Source organism: Mytilus galloprovincialis, chromosome 7 (assembly GCF_965363235.1).
Source record: "Mytilus galloprovincialis chromosome 7, xbMytGall1.hap1.1, whole genome shotgun sequence".
Classification (NCBI taxonomy): domain Eukaryota; kingdom Metazoa; phylum Mollusca; class Bivalvia; order Mytilida; family Mytilidae; genus Mytilus; species Mytilus galloprovincialis.
The window spans coordinates 20832078-20850566 of NC_134844.1; the positions used below are offsets into that span (position 1 = coordinate 20832078).

Genomic DNA, 18489 nt, shown 5'->3' on the forward strand with positions numbered 1-18489 from the left:
ATATTAATGATGTCCTGTCAATCAACACACTATTTTCCAGCGCTGGCTTCCACTTCATATATCCTTGTTCACTAAAACTAAAATTATAGATACTTACAAAACTAGATGGTCTGCATAATTCCTTATTCTTGATCTATATATTTGAATATATGGCCATCTTTAAAAAAAAAGAACATAGGACAAACTTTATGATTTCAAGATTCCAGATTGTTACTTCTCATGTCTTTATATGTGCAACATACCCTGTGTGTGTGGTGTACGATCATTCACTGTCCCGTATTGTTTGTTGACTAATACGATGTGCATGTTTTTGTTGTATTTTTTTTTGAAAATTCGTCTTATCAATCAACTTACCGAGGGTGTCATATTACTATCTGGATTTTTCAACAAAATGCAGTCTCTTTCCTTTTTTAAATTTATACAATTCATCTATCTTACGCCTTTCTTATATACTGTCTATTTATATAATTGTACGGGTACACGCCGAGCTCCTTAGCGATTTTGTAGAGGCAAATGAAATGTATTTTCGACACAGTATTGTTTGTATTTGCTGGACCGGGTCTGTACTTTGACTTTCTGAAATATTTTGATAATGTTCAATGTAAATCACGAGAAAGTGATATGATACAGCCTAGGGGTAAAACATTGGGAGTTAATGGTGTTTCTCAGTTCATATTTTATAAACAAATATTAAAATGGTCTTAACTTTTAAAAAGGTAAGCAAATTAGCAAGTCTCACATAAGACTCTTTTTAATTCAGCAAGAAAAATAACTGTTTATTTAAATTATTGCAATTCAGACTGTCGTTTGAATTTCTTATTTTAACCGTTGTGCATGCATATAGGGATCAATATTGTTTTAGAGCGCATTATACCTAATTTTCGCAGATATGTTCTAATATCTACAAATTAATGAATCTCATTCAAGATAGTCATATTGACGGTATCTTATTTTTTTAACAAACGATATCTCATGCATGTTAAGATATTCACAGTCTTTTTGAGTAACGGTAAATGACGTAGACCACTTCGACGATTCGACATAATAACCTTTGCTGTGATGTGCCTTTAAAATGCAGTAATCCTCTACTCCTTCACGCAATCGATCAAAATATAACAATTCTAAATGAAAGTCTAGACCCTCCTTTTGAATCTGTGACCACAGGCGTCTGTAAAAGAAATTGTATAAGTCGTAGTCTAACTTTGCAAATCTTTCGTATAAATACCTATTGGTATTGTCAACAAATAGATATGACTTTCGTGCTGTATTTTTCCTTAAATACAAGACGTCCTTTATAGTCCATCCTAATATACGTCTCATCATAACTACAGACTCGGTGAAATATTCCATTACAATCACAAACTGGAACTCTTTATCAAGTTTACTCAAATAGTTCATGCTGTCTTCTTCTGAATAATGATGAAATAGACTAGAAGGAAATCCGAATTCAACTGCCATTCTGTTGTTTGTATATGACCACCGATATGGTAAACCATTTTCATAATGAGTAGGATATTGGAGATACTTTAAAACTTTGTTTTCAGCTATGATGTCTTTCAATATATGACTAGGCCTAAAATAATTCAAAGTAGACAGGAACTGATCAAATGGTTCGCGAACAATGCCTATATACGCTGTGTCAATTGGCATATACTTATGAAACGCTTCATTGTCATACAAAACATGGCAGCATAAAATATCAAATGTTCTATTAGGCGGAGGAGGAAGAATGTTATCGTTATTCAAAGATGACTGTAAACTGATAACGTTATCAAATTGATGGTCTCGAACTCGAGAAATTACAAACGTGAGGTTGCGAGATTCACCGTAGCGTAGAAAAATGTTCTGTGCGGTTGAACTTCCTGCTTTGTGAACTTTCACAAACGCCACTCTTCTGAAAAATGTTTTGCTCAATTCAATATTTTGTGTATCATTCGTGGAGATGGAACTAGGTTTTGGTAGTGTTGAATTCTCATTAGACTCTTCGGTATGTTTTGTTGAAGTGATATTTTGATTTTGAGTCGTGTTTAGCGAAGATTTTGTCAACATAAAAGGTTCGATCTCAAAGATTTTATTTAGCTTTTTATTTTGTTGATCGTTGTCTTCCACATATGAATTCACATAACGTAGGTAGTTTGTATCCTGCAGAAGTACATAGAGTGCCACCAAAAGTACAGAAAATGTAATAACCTTGAATCTGAAATAAACAAAATATGTATTCCATAGGCGTTCTGGGTTTCTAACTGCAGTTGTATGTTAATTATTAATCTCACACTAGACAACGGTAAATGAATTTAAGTCTGAAAAATACAAATTCGACCTCAACGCGATTTAAAACATACATTGTATCGTAACGTGGGTCTGATATATTAAATTATAAGCCTGATATCTTTGATAACTATTGCATTACTACTTTAATAGACTTTATTGATATGCCTTATCACTCAACATCACTCTCCTATATATTTTTCAACAAGATTTACACGGCGGGAATCAAAAACGGTTGACCCATTTAGAACAAGTGAGTTTATCCGCAGTTTTTGGTGAAGCTCGTATAACTTTACCTTAGTTTTTTGGGGAAGTGTGTTGCGAAAATGGTTGTTAGTCGTCTCTTGTTTTTGATTGTCATTGGCATCTTCTCAATCCCTTGTTTTTTTTAACTTCTCGGAATCCGGACTTCAACTCCGATTTTATATTAAATTTTGTGTCTTTTTGAACAAACCTAAATCGACTCTTACATTATCCAGCTTCTATCGGAATCTTATGATGATTAAACAATACTTACTCAAATGAAAAAAACAAACTAATTCTACTGACTGACTACAGATACAGTTATAAGGCTGATACATTTGATAACTAACTACAGTAGCTTTTTAAAATTGATTGCTATTAAAAAGTCTCAAAACATGACTTACATCTGTTTTTTACACATTGCTGGAATTATTAACCAAGGATGTTAATGTTGTGTCGTAATCCAGTTTTCAGTACTTTTCAGTAGCTAACAACTATTTATCACATTAAAAAAATATTTTATCCTTGTGCACTGATACATTTATTTAGACAAACATGCATGATCTAATTGATTAATTAATTTTAATATGTCTTGCAAGATGTTGCGTTCATCCTTTTAATACATCTTAGTTAAAGATTTGACTATCAATTAACCCAAGTCAATACATTAACCATGAAATCATAAAAACATTCTTGTATCAAACTACTGCATCAACCTTGGAAAAAGTTGACACGTTTTATAGAATAAACAACTGTTTGTATGAAGGTAGTCATGTGACTATGAAAGTAGTGTTGTAACGGTAAACCTGCATGTAAAAAGTCGCACTTGTTTCCAAGAAATGTAAAAACTAGCCCAAAGGAGAAGACAACCAGGATTCCCTTACCACAATGAATTGATATTCATTTTGTATCTTTTGTTTAAATGCCCATAAATGGTCATCAATGCTTATCAACTTTGTACTTGTTTGGATTTCTTCCTATTTTGATCTGAGCGTCACTGATAAGTCTTAGGTAGACAAAACGCGCGTCTGGCGTATTAAGTTATAAGCCTGGTACCTTTGATAACGATTGTATATGATTGTAAATCAGAAAAATACATGTATACCGTAGTTGTAGTGCATCTATCTGGTCGGGTGACATACAATCCGTAGTTCGGCTGTGCTGCTTTTATGTGCTGACCTAGGTTGTTTTAAGTGTTCGTTTTTATTCTGTGGGTAGTTAAGTAATAATCAATTATATGGTAATTTTTTAGGTTATCAATGCTCGTCATCTTTGTTTAGCTTTCTTTACTATTTTGACCTGAGCGTCACTGATGAGTCTTATGTAGACAAAAACACCGTCTGGCGTATTGAATTATAGGCCCGGCACTTTGACGTTCTTCCATTTATTTGTATTGTAGTCCTGTCATGTAACTTTGTCATTTTAGTGTTATATTTAACATTGCCATAAAATCGGGAGGTTTGGCTAGCCAAAAAAAACAAACCAGGATCAACCCACCATCTTTTCTTAAAATATCTTGTACCAAGTCTGGAAAATGGCAGTTATTTACTTATTGTTCGTTTCTGTGTGTTTTGCATTGTCGTTTGTTTTTTTGTTGCTCTCTAGTGTTTCTGTTGTTTCGTTGTTTTCCTCTTATATTTGACGTGTTTCACTCAGTTTTAGTTTGTAACCTGGATTTGTTTTCTCTCAATCGATTTATGACTTTCAAACAGCGGTATACTACTGTTGCCTTTATTTATATAGCACGTAGCTAATAGTAACTAGAGGCTCTAAAGAGCCTGTGTCGCTCACCTTGGTCTAGGTGAATATTAAAGGAAGCAGATGGATTCATGACAAAATTGTGTTTTGGTGATGGTGATGTGTTTGTACATCTTACTTTACTGAACATTCTTGCTGCTTAAAATTATCTCTATCTATAATGAACTTGGCCCATTAGTTTCAGTGGAAAATGTTAGTAAAAATTTACAAATTTTATGAAAATTGTTAAAAATTGACTATAAAGAACAATAACTCCTAAGGGGGTCAATTGACCATTTGGGTCATGTTGACTTATTAGTAAATCTTACTTTGCTGAACATTATTGTTGTTTACAGTTTATCTCTATCAATAATAATATTCAAGATAATGACCAAAAACAGCAAAATTTCCTTAAAACTAACAATTCAGGGTCAGCAACCCAACAACGGGTTGTCCGATTCATCTAAAAATTTCAGAGCAGATAAATGTTGACCTGATAAACAATTTTACCCCTGTCAGATTTGCTCTAAATGCTTTGGGTTTTGAGTTATAAGCCAAAAACTGCATTTTACCCCATGTTCTATTTTTAGCCATGGCGGCCATTTTGTTTGGATGGCCGGGTCACCGGACACATTTTTCAAACTACTAACCCAAAAGATGATTGTGGCCAAGTTTGGATTAATTTGGCCAAGTAGTTTCAGAGGAGAAGATTTTTGTAAAAGATTAGTAAGATTTACGAAAAATGGTTAAAAATTGACTATAAAGGGCAATAACTCCTAAAGGGGTCAACTGACCATTTCAGTCATGTTGACTTATTTGTAAATCTTACTTTGCTGAACATTATTGCTGTTTACTGTTTATCTCTATCTATAATAATATTCAAGATAATAACCAAAAACAGCAAAATTTCCTTAAAATTACTAATTCAGGGGCAGCAACCCAACAACGGGTTATCCGATTCATCTGAAAATTTCAGGGCAGATAGATCTTCACCTGTTTAACAATTCTACCCTATGTCAGATTGCTCTAAATGCTTTGGTTTTTGAGTTATGAGCCAAAAACTGCATTTTACCCCTATGTTCTATTTTTAGCCATGGCGGCCATCTTGGATGGTTGGCCGGGTCACCGGACACATTTTTTAAACTAGATACCCCAATGATGATTGTGGCCAAGTTTGGTTTAATTTGGCCCAGTAGTTTCAGAGAAGAAGATTTTTGTAAAAGTTAACGACGACGACGGACGACGGACGACGACGGACGACGGACGACGGACGACGGACGACGACGGACGACGGACGACGGACGACGGACGACGACGGACGACGGACGACGCCGGACGCCGGACGCCAAGTGATGAGAAAAGCTCACTTGGCCTTTTAGGCCAGGTGAGCTAAAAAACAAGATAATATTCCAGGTTTATTAAACGGAGCAATTCAATGCTGCTTCAAACATTCGAAAACACGGAAACACGGCGTGTATTTTTTTCCTTCTTTTTAATGAAAAACAGTTTGTTGCTCTTTTTATGCTGATTTAAAGTTGATGTCATGTCCGTCTGTGCCCGAATATTCATTTCCAAATTGACTTCAAATCTGCCCCTCTTCGCCAACCCTCAGCATCAGTTCTTTGCCCGTTGTGATAAAGATTACGTAAAATCATTACAAAGTTGGTTCTCGAAAAGAGAATTATTATTATTCAAAATAAGAAAATTAGCAAGTAATTTTTTTTTGGGGGGATTTCACAAGTTATATTTGCTGAAAAAGAGAGGGAAACGTTCACTACATATATCCTTCAAAACAACAACTGATAATACTTCTTTCCGGATATTCTGCTTCAGTAAACTGGATACCTTTGTAAATGCTTTGGTTTTTGAGTTATGAGCCAAAAACTGCATTTTACCCCTATGTTCTATTTTTAGCCATGGCGGCCATCTTGGATGGTTGGCCGGGTCACCGGACACATTTTTTAAACTAGATACCCCAATGATGATTGTGGCCAAGTTTGGTTTAATTTGGCCCAGTAGTTTCAGAGAAGAAGATTTTTGTAAAAGTTAACGACGACGACGGACGACGGACGACGGACGACGACGGACGACGGACGACGGACGACGACGGACGACGGACGACGCCGGACGCCGGACGCCAAGTGATGAGAAAAGCTCACTTGGCCTTTTAGGCCAGGTGAGCTAAAAAACAAGATAATATTCCAGGTTTATTAAACGGAGCAATTCAATGCTGCTTCAAACATTCGAAAACACGGAAACACGGCGTGTATTTTTTTCCTTCTTTTTAATGAAAAACAGTTTGTTGCTCTTTTTATGCTGATTTAAAGTTGATGTCATGTCCGTCTGTGCCCGAATATTCATTTCCAAATTGACTTCAAATCTGCCCCTCTTCGCCAACCCTCAGCATCAGTTCTTTGCCCGTTGTGATAAAGATTACGTAAAATCATTACAAAGTTGGTTCTCGAAAAGAGAATTATTATTATTCAAAATAAGAAAATTAGCAAGTAATTTTTTTTTGGGGGGGATTTCACAAGTTATATTTGCTGAAAAAGAGAGGGAAACGTTCACTACATATATCCTTCAAAACAACAACTGATAATACTTCTTTCCGGATATTCTGCTTCAGTAAACTGGATACCTTTGTAAATGATTACAAAAATGTACATAGGGCTAGGATATTTATCTTTCATGCGTGATAATATCAGATTATTGCATGGCATGGCTCGAAAGCTGATATTGACCACGGGCTGATAATACATGCGATATAAAAAATGACATGCTATGATCTTTTATCATATGCTTCATTTCCTATCGTTAATTATCCATTTTTAGATGGTGATGTGTCCTTGTCACCATCTTATGGTGTTTATATATCTCAACTTGTACTATTGGCTCGTGTATGTAACAACGTATTAGCTTTTAGCAAGAAAAATTTATGTATTACTGAAAAAAATATTACACCAGGGTTTTCGATATCACAAACTAGTCAAAACATTTACTAAATTTTATCATCGGTATAAGGAAATCATTCGTAAATATAACTCAACATGCAGACATCTTTTACGTTCAGGTATTTCACATCCAATCTTTTATGGTAATATAAAGCACAAACATGTCAGTATTCACCTCAAAAACTAACAAAACCTTTTAAACAGACTTATTAAGAAGAGATATAGTTACGATAATATTGTTAGGTCATTAAAGATTGCATATTTTGGCTTTAATATTTATTTACTTGTAGGGTCTTTGCATCGGAACTAAACACATTTATTCTAAAACCAGTTGTTGGCATGACACTAGTTATGCTTTTCATATATATTTCATGATTGTATAATACTAAACCCCTAACAGGAGGCATTGTGCTTGATATTCATATGATAAAGACATAATCTTTCAATAAGTTTAATTGAGGTCTGGAGCTGGCATGTCAGTAACTGCTAGTAGTCTGTTGTTGTTTATGTATTATTGTCATTTTGTTTATTTTATTTTGTTTCATATTCTAACATCGGACTCGGACTTCTCTTAAACTGAGTTTTACTGTGTGCATTGTTGTGCTTTTGTTTTTTCTACATTGGCTAGAGGTATAGGGGGAAGGTTGAGATCTTTAAAAACATGTTTAACCCCGCCGCAATCTTGCGCCTGTCCCAAGCCTCTGGGTTTGTTAGTCTTGTATGATTTTTAACTTTAGTTTCATGTGTATAATTCGGAGTTTTAGTATGACGTCCATTATCACTGAACTAGTATACATATTTGTTTAGGGGCCAACTGAAAGACGCCTCCGGGTGCGGAATTTCCTCGCCAATCTCCGGCGCAGAGTTCATATTCGTTTCATACATGCTTTGCAATACTGCACTTAATATGAGTGTAGTGTTACAAAGTATTGAACGGAACGGATATGTGATCTCTGCGCCGGAGATTTGTTCCTCGACAAATTGAAATTTTTGAATGCCACTACATGGATAAAACCAGAGGGTTCTGAATACCGCAAGAAATTTTACATTGCACAATTCTTTAATGTTTGTTTTTCATTGATATTATGAAATGGTATCATTATAACGAATATTTCATCGAATTTTCTAAACATTTACTAGTAACCATTTACGTACTGTACATAATAAATCACTCAAGTTTTCATCAGAATACAGAACGTTACCTATGGCGGACCCAGTAAAGACTTTCAAAAGTTTCATTTGCATCGTTTTGACATAAACCATGTACAATAACCAATTTAATAAAATAACAATTTCTTTAAAACTAAATTACCTTTATTGGTATTCCTAATTATTGGACGATTCTATATAGACAGAAGTAATATACCTAAAACGACAAAGTTATTTTTCATTTACCTGTATTATGAAAATCGTTTTTTTTTTCAAAAGTGATTATTTTCTAAGGGTAAAATATTTCACGGTGGTGTCTTGCCATGGCTTGTTTGGACTTGTTTGTTTGCTTTTTGGCCTTGAATGTTTGTCCCTAATATTTTATTAACTATGTATTTACATTCAGGTATCGCATATCAAATTTATTCGTTCATAGTGTGTAACTTACGTTTTTTGATTGAGTTAAGCCTTCCAATTGATATTTTATCGTGTGTTTTTCTATGTTGTGATGTTGTACTATTGTTTCAGAAAAAGGGAGAAGGTTTTGTACCATTAAAACGTTTCATCCCGCTGCAAATGATTGCACATGTCCTAAGTCAGGAATCTGATGTACAGTAGTTGTCGTTTGTTTATGTAATTTATACGTGTTTCTCGTTTCTCGTTTTTTATATAGACTAGACCGTTGGTTTTCCCGTTTGAATGGTTTTACACTAGTAATTTTGGGGCCTTTTATAGCTTGTTGTTAGGTGTGAGCCAATGCTCCGTGTTGAAGGCCGTACATTTACCTATAATGGTTTACTTTTATAGATTATTATTTTGATGGAGAGTTGTCTCATTGACACTCATACCACATCTTCATGTATCGAGTTACAAAAACACAGGTTTCTCCATATAATTTACGTAGGACGCTACATAAGACTAGGTAGAAGTGACATAAAACAATTTACAGATAAACAAAACACCAGAGTCGTCTTTCTTACCCTCAAATAAAATACATTTTAATAAAATGGGAATCATAATAACATATAGTAGAAATAAGAAGATGTGGTATTAAGTGTCAATAAGACAATTATCTATCCGAGTCACAATTAGTAAAAAATATACCATTACAGGTCAAAGTACTCCTTCAATGTAGAACTTTGGTTTTAATAGGCATCAACATTACCCTATTATTTACCCGTAAATTCGATCTATGACAAACAATTTCAAAAATGATATAACCTATAAACTATGAACAATACAATGAGTGAACTAGATTAAGTCACAGGTGAATATAAATATGATTTTTTTGTTGTTAGGATCACGGGAACAGAAGTGAAAATGTATCGGTATACTAAATAGTTATCGCAGTTAATTTTTCCATAGCAGATAAGATTGTGAAAATGATGAAACAATCAATTATCAAGAAAAAAATATTTTAAATCAATGTTTTCTGTTGTCAACTGCATTTTGAAATGCAAGTTCCAAACCTCCGTTCGACAGATGTCGTATGCACAGTATACAAAAGGATCGACATAATAGAAAGGTTGACTTATAATAGTTTCTGCTTTGCCAACTCATTACTTAGAAATAACAAGTGGTAATTGTTATTGAAAGTTCTATCGAATTTTAAGAGATTTGATACAGAAAAATGTATCAAAATGACGTATTTTGTTTATGACTTTGATATACCGTGGCCATGATACATTTCGATAAACAAAAATGAACAATAATAACACAGATACATTCAAAACCGAGGTTATGTCAATTTGCCAAAATTATGAAGACTTACTTTAAAGACACATACGAGATATCATGTGTCATAATAAAATTATATCTCTGTGAGCAATTTAAAACTATCAGAGTTTTTATAAAAATTGCTTAAACAACTTGGGTTATCTCGCTTGGAAATGTCCAATATTCTTGAACATGAATCCGCTATAAGGAAACAATGCACTCCTTTTAAGTAAGAACGTATGTAAAATTCACCCTTCTCTGGCACAATATATGCTTTCAATGGCATAGTTTACTGAAAATATGTAGAAATGTGAAACATGTACAATCTATCTGTTAAGTCAAACCCAAGGTAAACTGTCCAGAAAGCTGTAAAAAATGCAAAAATTTGGTTGGATAGATAGGGATTTTGAATTGGTGAGTCTTCCATCAATATTGTTTTAAAAAGCTGATTCAGTGAAAATATATACGTTAAATTTACTTTATCATTCAGCTGCTGTCGTAAAAATCAAAGAAATTTACAAAAAAAAAAAAAAAAAGAATAATAGAACATACAAATGACAGATGGACAAGACAATAAGCCATTCTATGAACTTAAAAGGTTTCTCAGTTACCCAAAAGATGAAATTTAAAGATGTCTGATTAAAGCTAGAGTGCCATTACATGGGTGTATTTCAATTTTGACTGGCCCCACAGAGAACTTGAGTTCTATTAGTGATGTAATATAACTGGTTATATGTCTAACAAGAACATTTTGTTATATTAAAAAAATCATTTATGATTACTTGAACTCAAAAACATTTTTTCCATCAAATTTCCTCTTTTTTGAAAGCCATATTGACGCCTTCTAATTCTCTCCACAAATACCATCTCATTCATATCTAGATAATCACAATCGTCTCGAGAAACCACAAATGCCGGAGACCACTTAGAAGCTGAGACTATATAATTGCTACTTTTATCTACTTTAGACCTGCAATAGTCCTCTACTTCTTTACGTAATCTATCAAAATATAACAATTCTGAATGAAAGTCTAGACCCTCCTTTTGAATCTGTGACCACAGGCGTTTGTAAAAGAAATTGTACAAGTCGTAGTCTAACTTAGCGTATCTTTCGTACATATATCTGTGAGTGTTATCGGCGAATGAATATGACTTTCGTGCTGCGTTTTGCCTGAAATACAAAACATCCTTTGTAGTCCATCCTAATATACGTCTCATCATAACTACAGACTCGGTGAAATATTCCATTATAATCACAAACTGGAATTCCTTATCAAGTTTCCTCAAATAATTCATACTGTTTTCTTCTGAATAATGACGAAAGAGATTAGAAGGAAAACCAAATTCAACAGCCATTCTGTTGTTTGTAAATGACCACCAATATGGTATACCATGTTCATACTGAGTAGGATTATGCAGATACTTTAAAACTTTATTGAGTGCTTTTATTCTCTCGAAAATATGTGGAGCTCCGAAATAATTTAAAGTCGACAAGAACTGATCGAATGGTTCGCGAACAATGCCCACATACGCTGTGTCATTTGGCATATACTTATGAAAAGCTTCACTGTTGTATAAAACATGGCAGCATAATACATCGTATGTTTTATTTAGTGGAGGAGGTAGAATATTATAGTCATTCAATGTCGATTCTATACCAATAACATTATCCCAATGATCTTGTCGAATTATTGGAAGAACAAACGTGAGGTTGCGAGATTCACCATAACGTAGAAATATGTTCTGTGCTGTCGTACTTCCTGCTTTGTGGACTTTCAAAAATGCTACTCGTTTATAATGTATTTTGGTCATTTTAATTTCGAATGAAACATTCGTCGAGACCAATCTAGGGTCTGAAAGCGGTGTAAGCATGATACTCTTCTTAGATATTCGTTTCCCAAATAAAGCTCGTGATTCATTTCTTTGAGACAGAGAGGACGGAGAAACGGAAACACCTATAGAGCTGACGGAATTATGCACAGTTTTGTTTTGTTGAATTTTATCGGGCACATTCGACTTTGTGGCTGAAAGATATTTACCTTCGTGATGTAGTGCATATATTGTCACCATGACGATCGGTATAGATAAAACAGTCAATCTGGAATTTAAAAAAAGTATTAGAAACTTGTGTTCTTAGTATAGGTAGTTATACAATGTATAAGTAGTTGTTACAGGTTACAACTTTCTATTTGAAAAGAGTTCCAGTTCAGCACCTGTTTGAAATATTATTTTACAGAGCATCTACTGAAATATTTTATGAGAACACGACTTTTAAAAAAATATAACAATTCGAAAGTTGTCGGTCTCTTGATCACGAATACGTTTAGCGTTATATGATAAGTCCAAACTAAGTTACCGCATTTTTAGGATATCACAAATCATACAAGATATTAATTTTACGGATTTATTTTTTACGTGCATTCTATGGTATTGCCGTTCTGGGAAACAAATTGGAAGACTACAGAGATGCGGGGAGGACATGCGTTATAGAGTTAAAAATCAAAATAAAAGTTAAATAGAAATCTATCGACCTCTGTTTATTCCCTCTGATCTTGATTATGCATAATCTTGTAGAAGAATCAAAAGAAAAGATAGAAAACTGTCGACTTCTGTTCAATCTTTCTGATCTTGATTGTTCATTATCTTGTAGAAGAATCAAAAGAAAAGATAAATAAAATACTGTCGACTTCTGTTCGATCCCTCTCATCTTGTTTGTGCATAAAATTTTACTTGCAACTTACAAAAGAAGACGTTTATTTGATACTGTTTGGCACGTTTTGATAAGTTTTGAAATATAGAGGTCAAAAGTAAAATACCAAAAAATACCCAACTCATAGGGAAATTCTAAACGGAAAGTCCTTTTTCGAACTGCAAAATCAAAAGCTCAAACTCATTAAACAAAGGAATACAACTGTTATATTCCTGACTTGGTAACAGCATTTCCTTATGTAGAAATTGTTTGATTAAACCGGGTTTTATAGCTAGCTAAATCGCTCACTTGTTTAACAGTCGCATATAATTTGTGTGAACAATCAAAAACAACCAGATATGATAAATGCAATTGTAAAAAAATAGGGTACAGTAGTCAGCATTGTGTTATAAACTACATCACCAAAAACAAATAATGTTTTAAACAAAGAAAATCAATGAAAAACATTTAACTTTGTTAGTTGCGTCTTATGGAATAGATTTTTTCGAAACTTTAATAAATAGGAATACGAAAATAGGGGAAACCATATGAATTAATGACCATGTTCAATGTTCAATGTTTCTATAGACAAAACAAACTGCGTTTATCTCTGTATAATTGAAGTGCATCTTAAATATTTGTGAAATTCAAAGAATTATTTATAGTTATTGTCGAAACAAGGACTACTCGATCAAGTGTTGTAGGTCACAAGAATGTGGGTAGTATCAGACTAAGGTAGATTTATTCATTGATAGATTGTTAGTGTTTTAACGCCACTTTTAAGTGCCACTTTTGAGCTCTTTCATGGCTGTCAGTTTTTATGGCTGGAAGAAGCCGAAGTGCCCGAAGAAAAACTAAAATCCTAGTCAACTAAGATTGGAGTCGAGTACACTCGCACGAGCGGGGTTCGAACTCATAAGTTTGTGTTGCTCAGTCTACAATTTTCTATGTTGTGTTTTGTGTACTTTTTCTCTATTTGCTGTCGCTTTTCGTTTGATACCATGGCATTATCAGTCTGTTTTCAACTTATGAGTTTGAATATCCCTTTGGTATCTTTCGTCTCTCATGTCTAGCCTTTATCAAAATTGGCACCGTTTATGTTTAGTTATAACGCCAACTGATTGGGAGTTAAACTAGATTTTACAAATATACCTTATCCATATATAACTGCACCCTTGAAAAATACTAACAACTAATTCAGTTTTAAATATTTATGATCATATCAAAAACTCTATGATTTATTCAATCTAAATTAATCATTTATGATAAAGCTGGAAATAGTGACATTTTTCAGTGGTTCCTCTTCTATCTCTTTGTTAAACGTCGATACTTTTTTTCTTTTATCTACCACCCATGTTATAAATTTGTTATTACTTTTAGAAAAAAATGAAAATACAAAAATACCGACTTCCTAGAAAACATTTAAAACAAAAAGTCCCTTAGCTAATGACAAAATCATGAGCTCAAACACACCAAACGAATGGATAACAACTGTCATATTTCTGAATTGGTACTTATGTAGATATGTTGGATTCAACCTTGTTTTATAAGCTTGCTAAACCTCTCAATTAAATGGCAGTCGCATATAATTCCATTATATTGACAACAATGTGTGACCACACCAAATAGACATAGGTAAAAACGTCAAAAATAGGGGTACAGCAGTCATGATTGTGCAATTATCTTATTCATTATAAAAACAAACAAATATGTAAGAAAGAAAACCAGTAACCATTAAGATATACACCGTTTTCACAGATTCTAATTTAACTTTCATTTCTTTTAATATCATATTTTCGAGATATGAAACCAACTTACATGCGTGTATAAGCCATATCAACATCGCGGAAAGCAGACATTTATGATAGATAATGTGATGTATATCCAACTAGTATGATGCGTCGTTCTTTTGTTCGTATGACATAGTTAATGAGACATACCTTTTCCACTGATTGATTCGTAAAATATGCCTTGCAATATGTTACTTACTATATCTATTGTATTGTAAAAAGATGTAGCCATACACTTTTTATTTTTACAAGACATGATTGTTTCAGAAGATTTCAAACAATGTTTTATTTCATATCGAAGTAGATATTCCAATAGCTTTGATTTACTTGGGATTTAATATGTTTAAATGATTTGCTAATTCTTATAATATTTGGAGATTGAGGTGCTACACTACAGGGAGATAACATGATACAAAACGCAGAACGTTTTTATTACGTTCTATTGTTAAGGATGTTTGCTCCTCTATTTTTTTTTATATTTTGCCAGATTTTCAGAATCCTCTGGTTTTATCCATGTATTGTCATTAAAAAAAATTTGCCCACCAACCCCTACTTTTTTTTCATAATTTTATAAAATAAAGTTTAAAAAGCCATATTTCAAAATTTTATGAAATTCTTGTTATTTTTTCATAGTTTTTGAAACAAATAAGGTACCAATGTTAAATATATGAAAAGCCTAGAGAGAATTATTTCCCGCCAAATTTTCAATGGCTTATATCTCAAAAACGAGCACACAGACCTTCCATTTTTTTTCTACTTTTTTAGTTTCTTTATTGATATACTATCAATTCATAATAGTCTTTTAAAAAGCTTGTTATTTTTTAACAAAGTAGCGAACATCCTTAAGGAAATATTAAGCTTCTTAATGATCAAAATTAGCGTTTTTCAAATTGCTACATATCCAATTATTTTTTTTCTGATAAAGAGTGTAGTTCAAGGTTTTTTGAAATTCTTATATTTTTTTTAAAAAGGTTCAAAGTAATTATTTTGTCAAAATCTAATGAAAATTAAACGAGTCAAATTAGTTAAAGTCAATGTGTTTGGTACCATCTTAAGTAAAATATGCAATGATTTTATAAAATATAGTTTTATAAGTGCACCCGTTTTGCATATCTACACCATATGTTGTAAAGCATATCACAAATAAAAACGTAATATACGTTGCCCAAGTGTACAACAACAGCACTGAATAATATTTGAAAACAGCAGATCTGAAAACAAAATTGTTTTTATTTCTCGATGAAAACAAATTAGGGAATGTAGAGAGGTTACAAGAATTACCGTCCTTCCTTTCTCCTATAACCCCATGCCAAAATTTTTAAAAGACGTTATCAAGTGTACTTGATTTTAAATCGTAAAGCTCTCTTAGGTAACATAATAGATATTTTACATTATCCCCGGCTTAGTATATATCTAGGATTTTGATTGGTTAACGCACGTCGTTACAAAACCCATAGCCCCTGAGTGTTGCTAACCCATATCCCAGTACATTGCTAACCATTGTCCCGGGGAACTTCACGCAAGTTTTCCTTAGTTCCATGATTGCTCCTTGTGAAATATTGAATTCTGTAGATTATCTATGGTGTTTGTAATGAAATATTTAATTCAATACAATTTTGTCCTATTATGCCGATCATTTACACTCATTTCATTAAATGCATCACTTGACTACCACATTTTCAAGGAATGGGACTACTGACCTAGCTATGCAAATGACCCACGTTGACGTCACACTATCTATGACGTAACTCTCACAACATTGAGCGCCAAATTTGACTCAATCAAGTTTCTCTGTCTCCGTATTAAAAACGTCTTATATTTGACTACCTGTAGGGTTCTACCAAAGGTAGTACCCTACACCCCGTAGAAACTATGTAAAATTTCCAAATTTCAATAAAACTTTTTTAGATAATGAAAAAAAAACGTTGTTTTCACGTTACACTTTGTACCCGAATTTCCACAAAACTCGTCCGATTCGGACTAAGACCGGGAATAAATTCGTTATCTACGTTCATATCCGTAGATATGGATATTTTAACACCCTTCAGTACCCTGTACACCCTTCGGTTACGCCTCATGGTGTACTTGGGTACTTCAGGGTGTTAAAATATCCATATCTACGGATATGAACGTAGATAACTTATAATATCAGGTTCTGGACATGAAGCTTTATATTTCTAATCAAAATTGATCGTGAAAGATCAGGCAACGCGTTATTTTGATCGTGAAAGCAATGGATGACCAGACTAGACTTATTTATATGAAATTACAAATATTATTCCCGTAGGAATTCAATTTTGAAAATTTAGGAAATAATTCATGGAAGCCATAGAATTGTTGGAAATTTACACATGACCCGGGCCGTGATATTCGAATTTTATCCTGAGCGTTAACGAGGAACAAATTTAACTTGAAGCGGTGTCGGGTATGCAGTGTGTGTGGCTGTTCTTTTTACACCCTGTTAGATAAAGCTCAAACATTCTAATAAATCTTTAGCTTGCATGATTATTTCGTGAATAACCGCTAGAAAAAATATGTTTGATTCTTTTAATTCTTAAACCCAATATTTGCCATTTTTGCTTTACATGCTTTTCTCGTAAGCTACCGTCAAGGACCAAAGTTGACATTTCGTAACTAAGGAGCCGCTATGTTGACTTGCTGAAATAAGAAAATATGCAAATAATGCAATAGTATAGAATAGAAAATAAAATAAAATAAAACCCTACCTCAGAAATCCATTTTAATACAATAGCATACGAATCTCGATGGTTCTCATAGCGGACAACCTTCGACTCTAGCGATTTAATTTATATGACGTCATGTTTTGAAATGACTTAAATGCGCCAAAAACATTAATAGACTTTCGCGGAATTTTAATTTATTTTGATTTTGTTGATTTCTCTGAGCTTTTGTGCATTAATTCTTTGTATTATGCATCCGAATAAGAATAACAGTTCATTTGTCTTTTTTAATTGCAAATTTTAAAACAATAAAATCGGCAAAGCGTTTGCAAATAGGTTCCAATACATGTGGATTTACGTGGGAGATATATTTTAACATCCATTATAAATGGTACAATCACGATATATTCAAGCCCCCATGAATTATTTCGATTCTAATAGGACAAATTATTTTGGATCGAAGCGCTCTAAGTGGAGGCAAATATTTGCCGTTCCAATAAATAAACGCACTATCAAATTAGCGTAAAAGAACGGAGCAAACTGAGTTAGTTACATGCTGTTAAAAACTATTTACCATAACGTATTTAGATAGTTTTGGATGACTTTAAATGATAATTTACTATTTGTTGTATATGTATAAAAAAAATGGCTTATATCACATTTATACCACATTTTAGCACCGTTTGTTTACGTTTCCTTGTTGTGATGATTTTCGGTACACAAGCGTGTATTTTCCCGTAAAATGCTTATATTCTAACGTCATCGTTCTATGAGGTCGGGCATCTCGTTCATAAAAAAGCATATGACGTGGGAGTACGATCGGAACAGCCCTGGCAATATATTCATATTTTACCCAGGGTGTGTACTCAAAGCGTTTGAAGGACGTCATGTTAGAATTTGGGAATGTGTGATACAAGGTGGTCTAGAGGGTATTCCCGGGAAACACATTGACGGTTAGTGGGTTATATGTCTTAGTAGCAAACTAGGTGGTGAAAATTTCAACGTAAACAGCTCAAGTTATATGGGATTCATTTTTAGCTTAGTCTGTAAAATTTTTCAATTTCAAGCATTCAAATCTCTTGTGTTTTAACTTAACTATTTTAGCTTATATGGTGTTGAAACATTAACATACCTTTAGTTGAACATTAGAGCGTACTTGTTTTAGTCAATGCCATTAAAGCGCGAGGTTTAGCTGGCCTCAAAACAAGGTTCAACCACCATTTTGTTCTTAAAATGTCCTGTACCAAGTCAGAAAAATGGCCATT

At 33.4% G+C, this 18489-nt stretch overlaps 2 protein-coding genes across 2 annotated transcripts; both read right to left on the reverse strand.

Annotated features, from left to right (window-relative positions):
• Positions 1–733: 733 nt before the first annotated feature.
• On the reverse strand, positions 734–3036 carry LOC143082510 (galactosylceramide sulfotransferase-like). Its single transcript, XM_076258216.1, has 2 exons — positions 2916–3036; positions 734–2197 (listed from the first exon to the last, which is right to left on the reverse strand). The coding sequence occupies exons 1-2, from the start codon at positions 2930–2932 to the stop codon at positions 919–921; spliced, it is 1296 nt and encodes a 431-aa protein (XP_076114331.1). The 5' UTR covers positions 2933–3036; the 3' UTR covers positions 734–918.
• Positions 3037–9406: 6370 nt separating this feature from the next.
• Positions 9407–17360, reverse strand: LOC143082511 (galactose-3-O-sulfotransferase 2-like). Its single transcript, XM_076258217.1, has 2 exons — positions 17270–17360; positions 9407–12162 (listed from the first exon to the last, which is right to left on the reverse strand). Exon 2 carries the CDS (start codon positions 12132–12134, stop codon positions 10833–10835), a length of 1302 nt encoding a protein of 433 aa, XP_076114332.1. The 5' UTR covers positions 12135–12162; positions 17270–17360; the 3' UTR covers positions 9407–10832.
• Positions 17361–18489: the final 1129 nt, after the last annotated feature.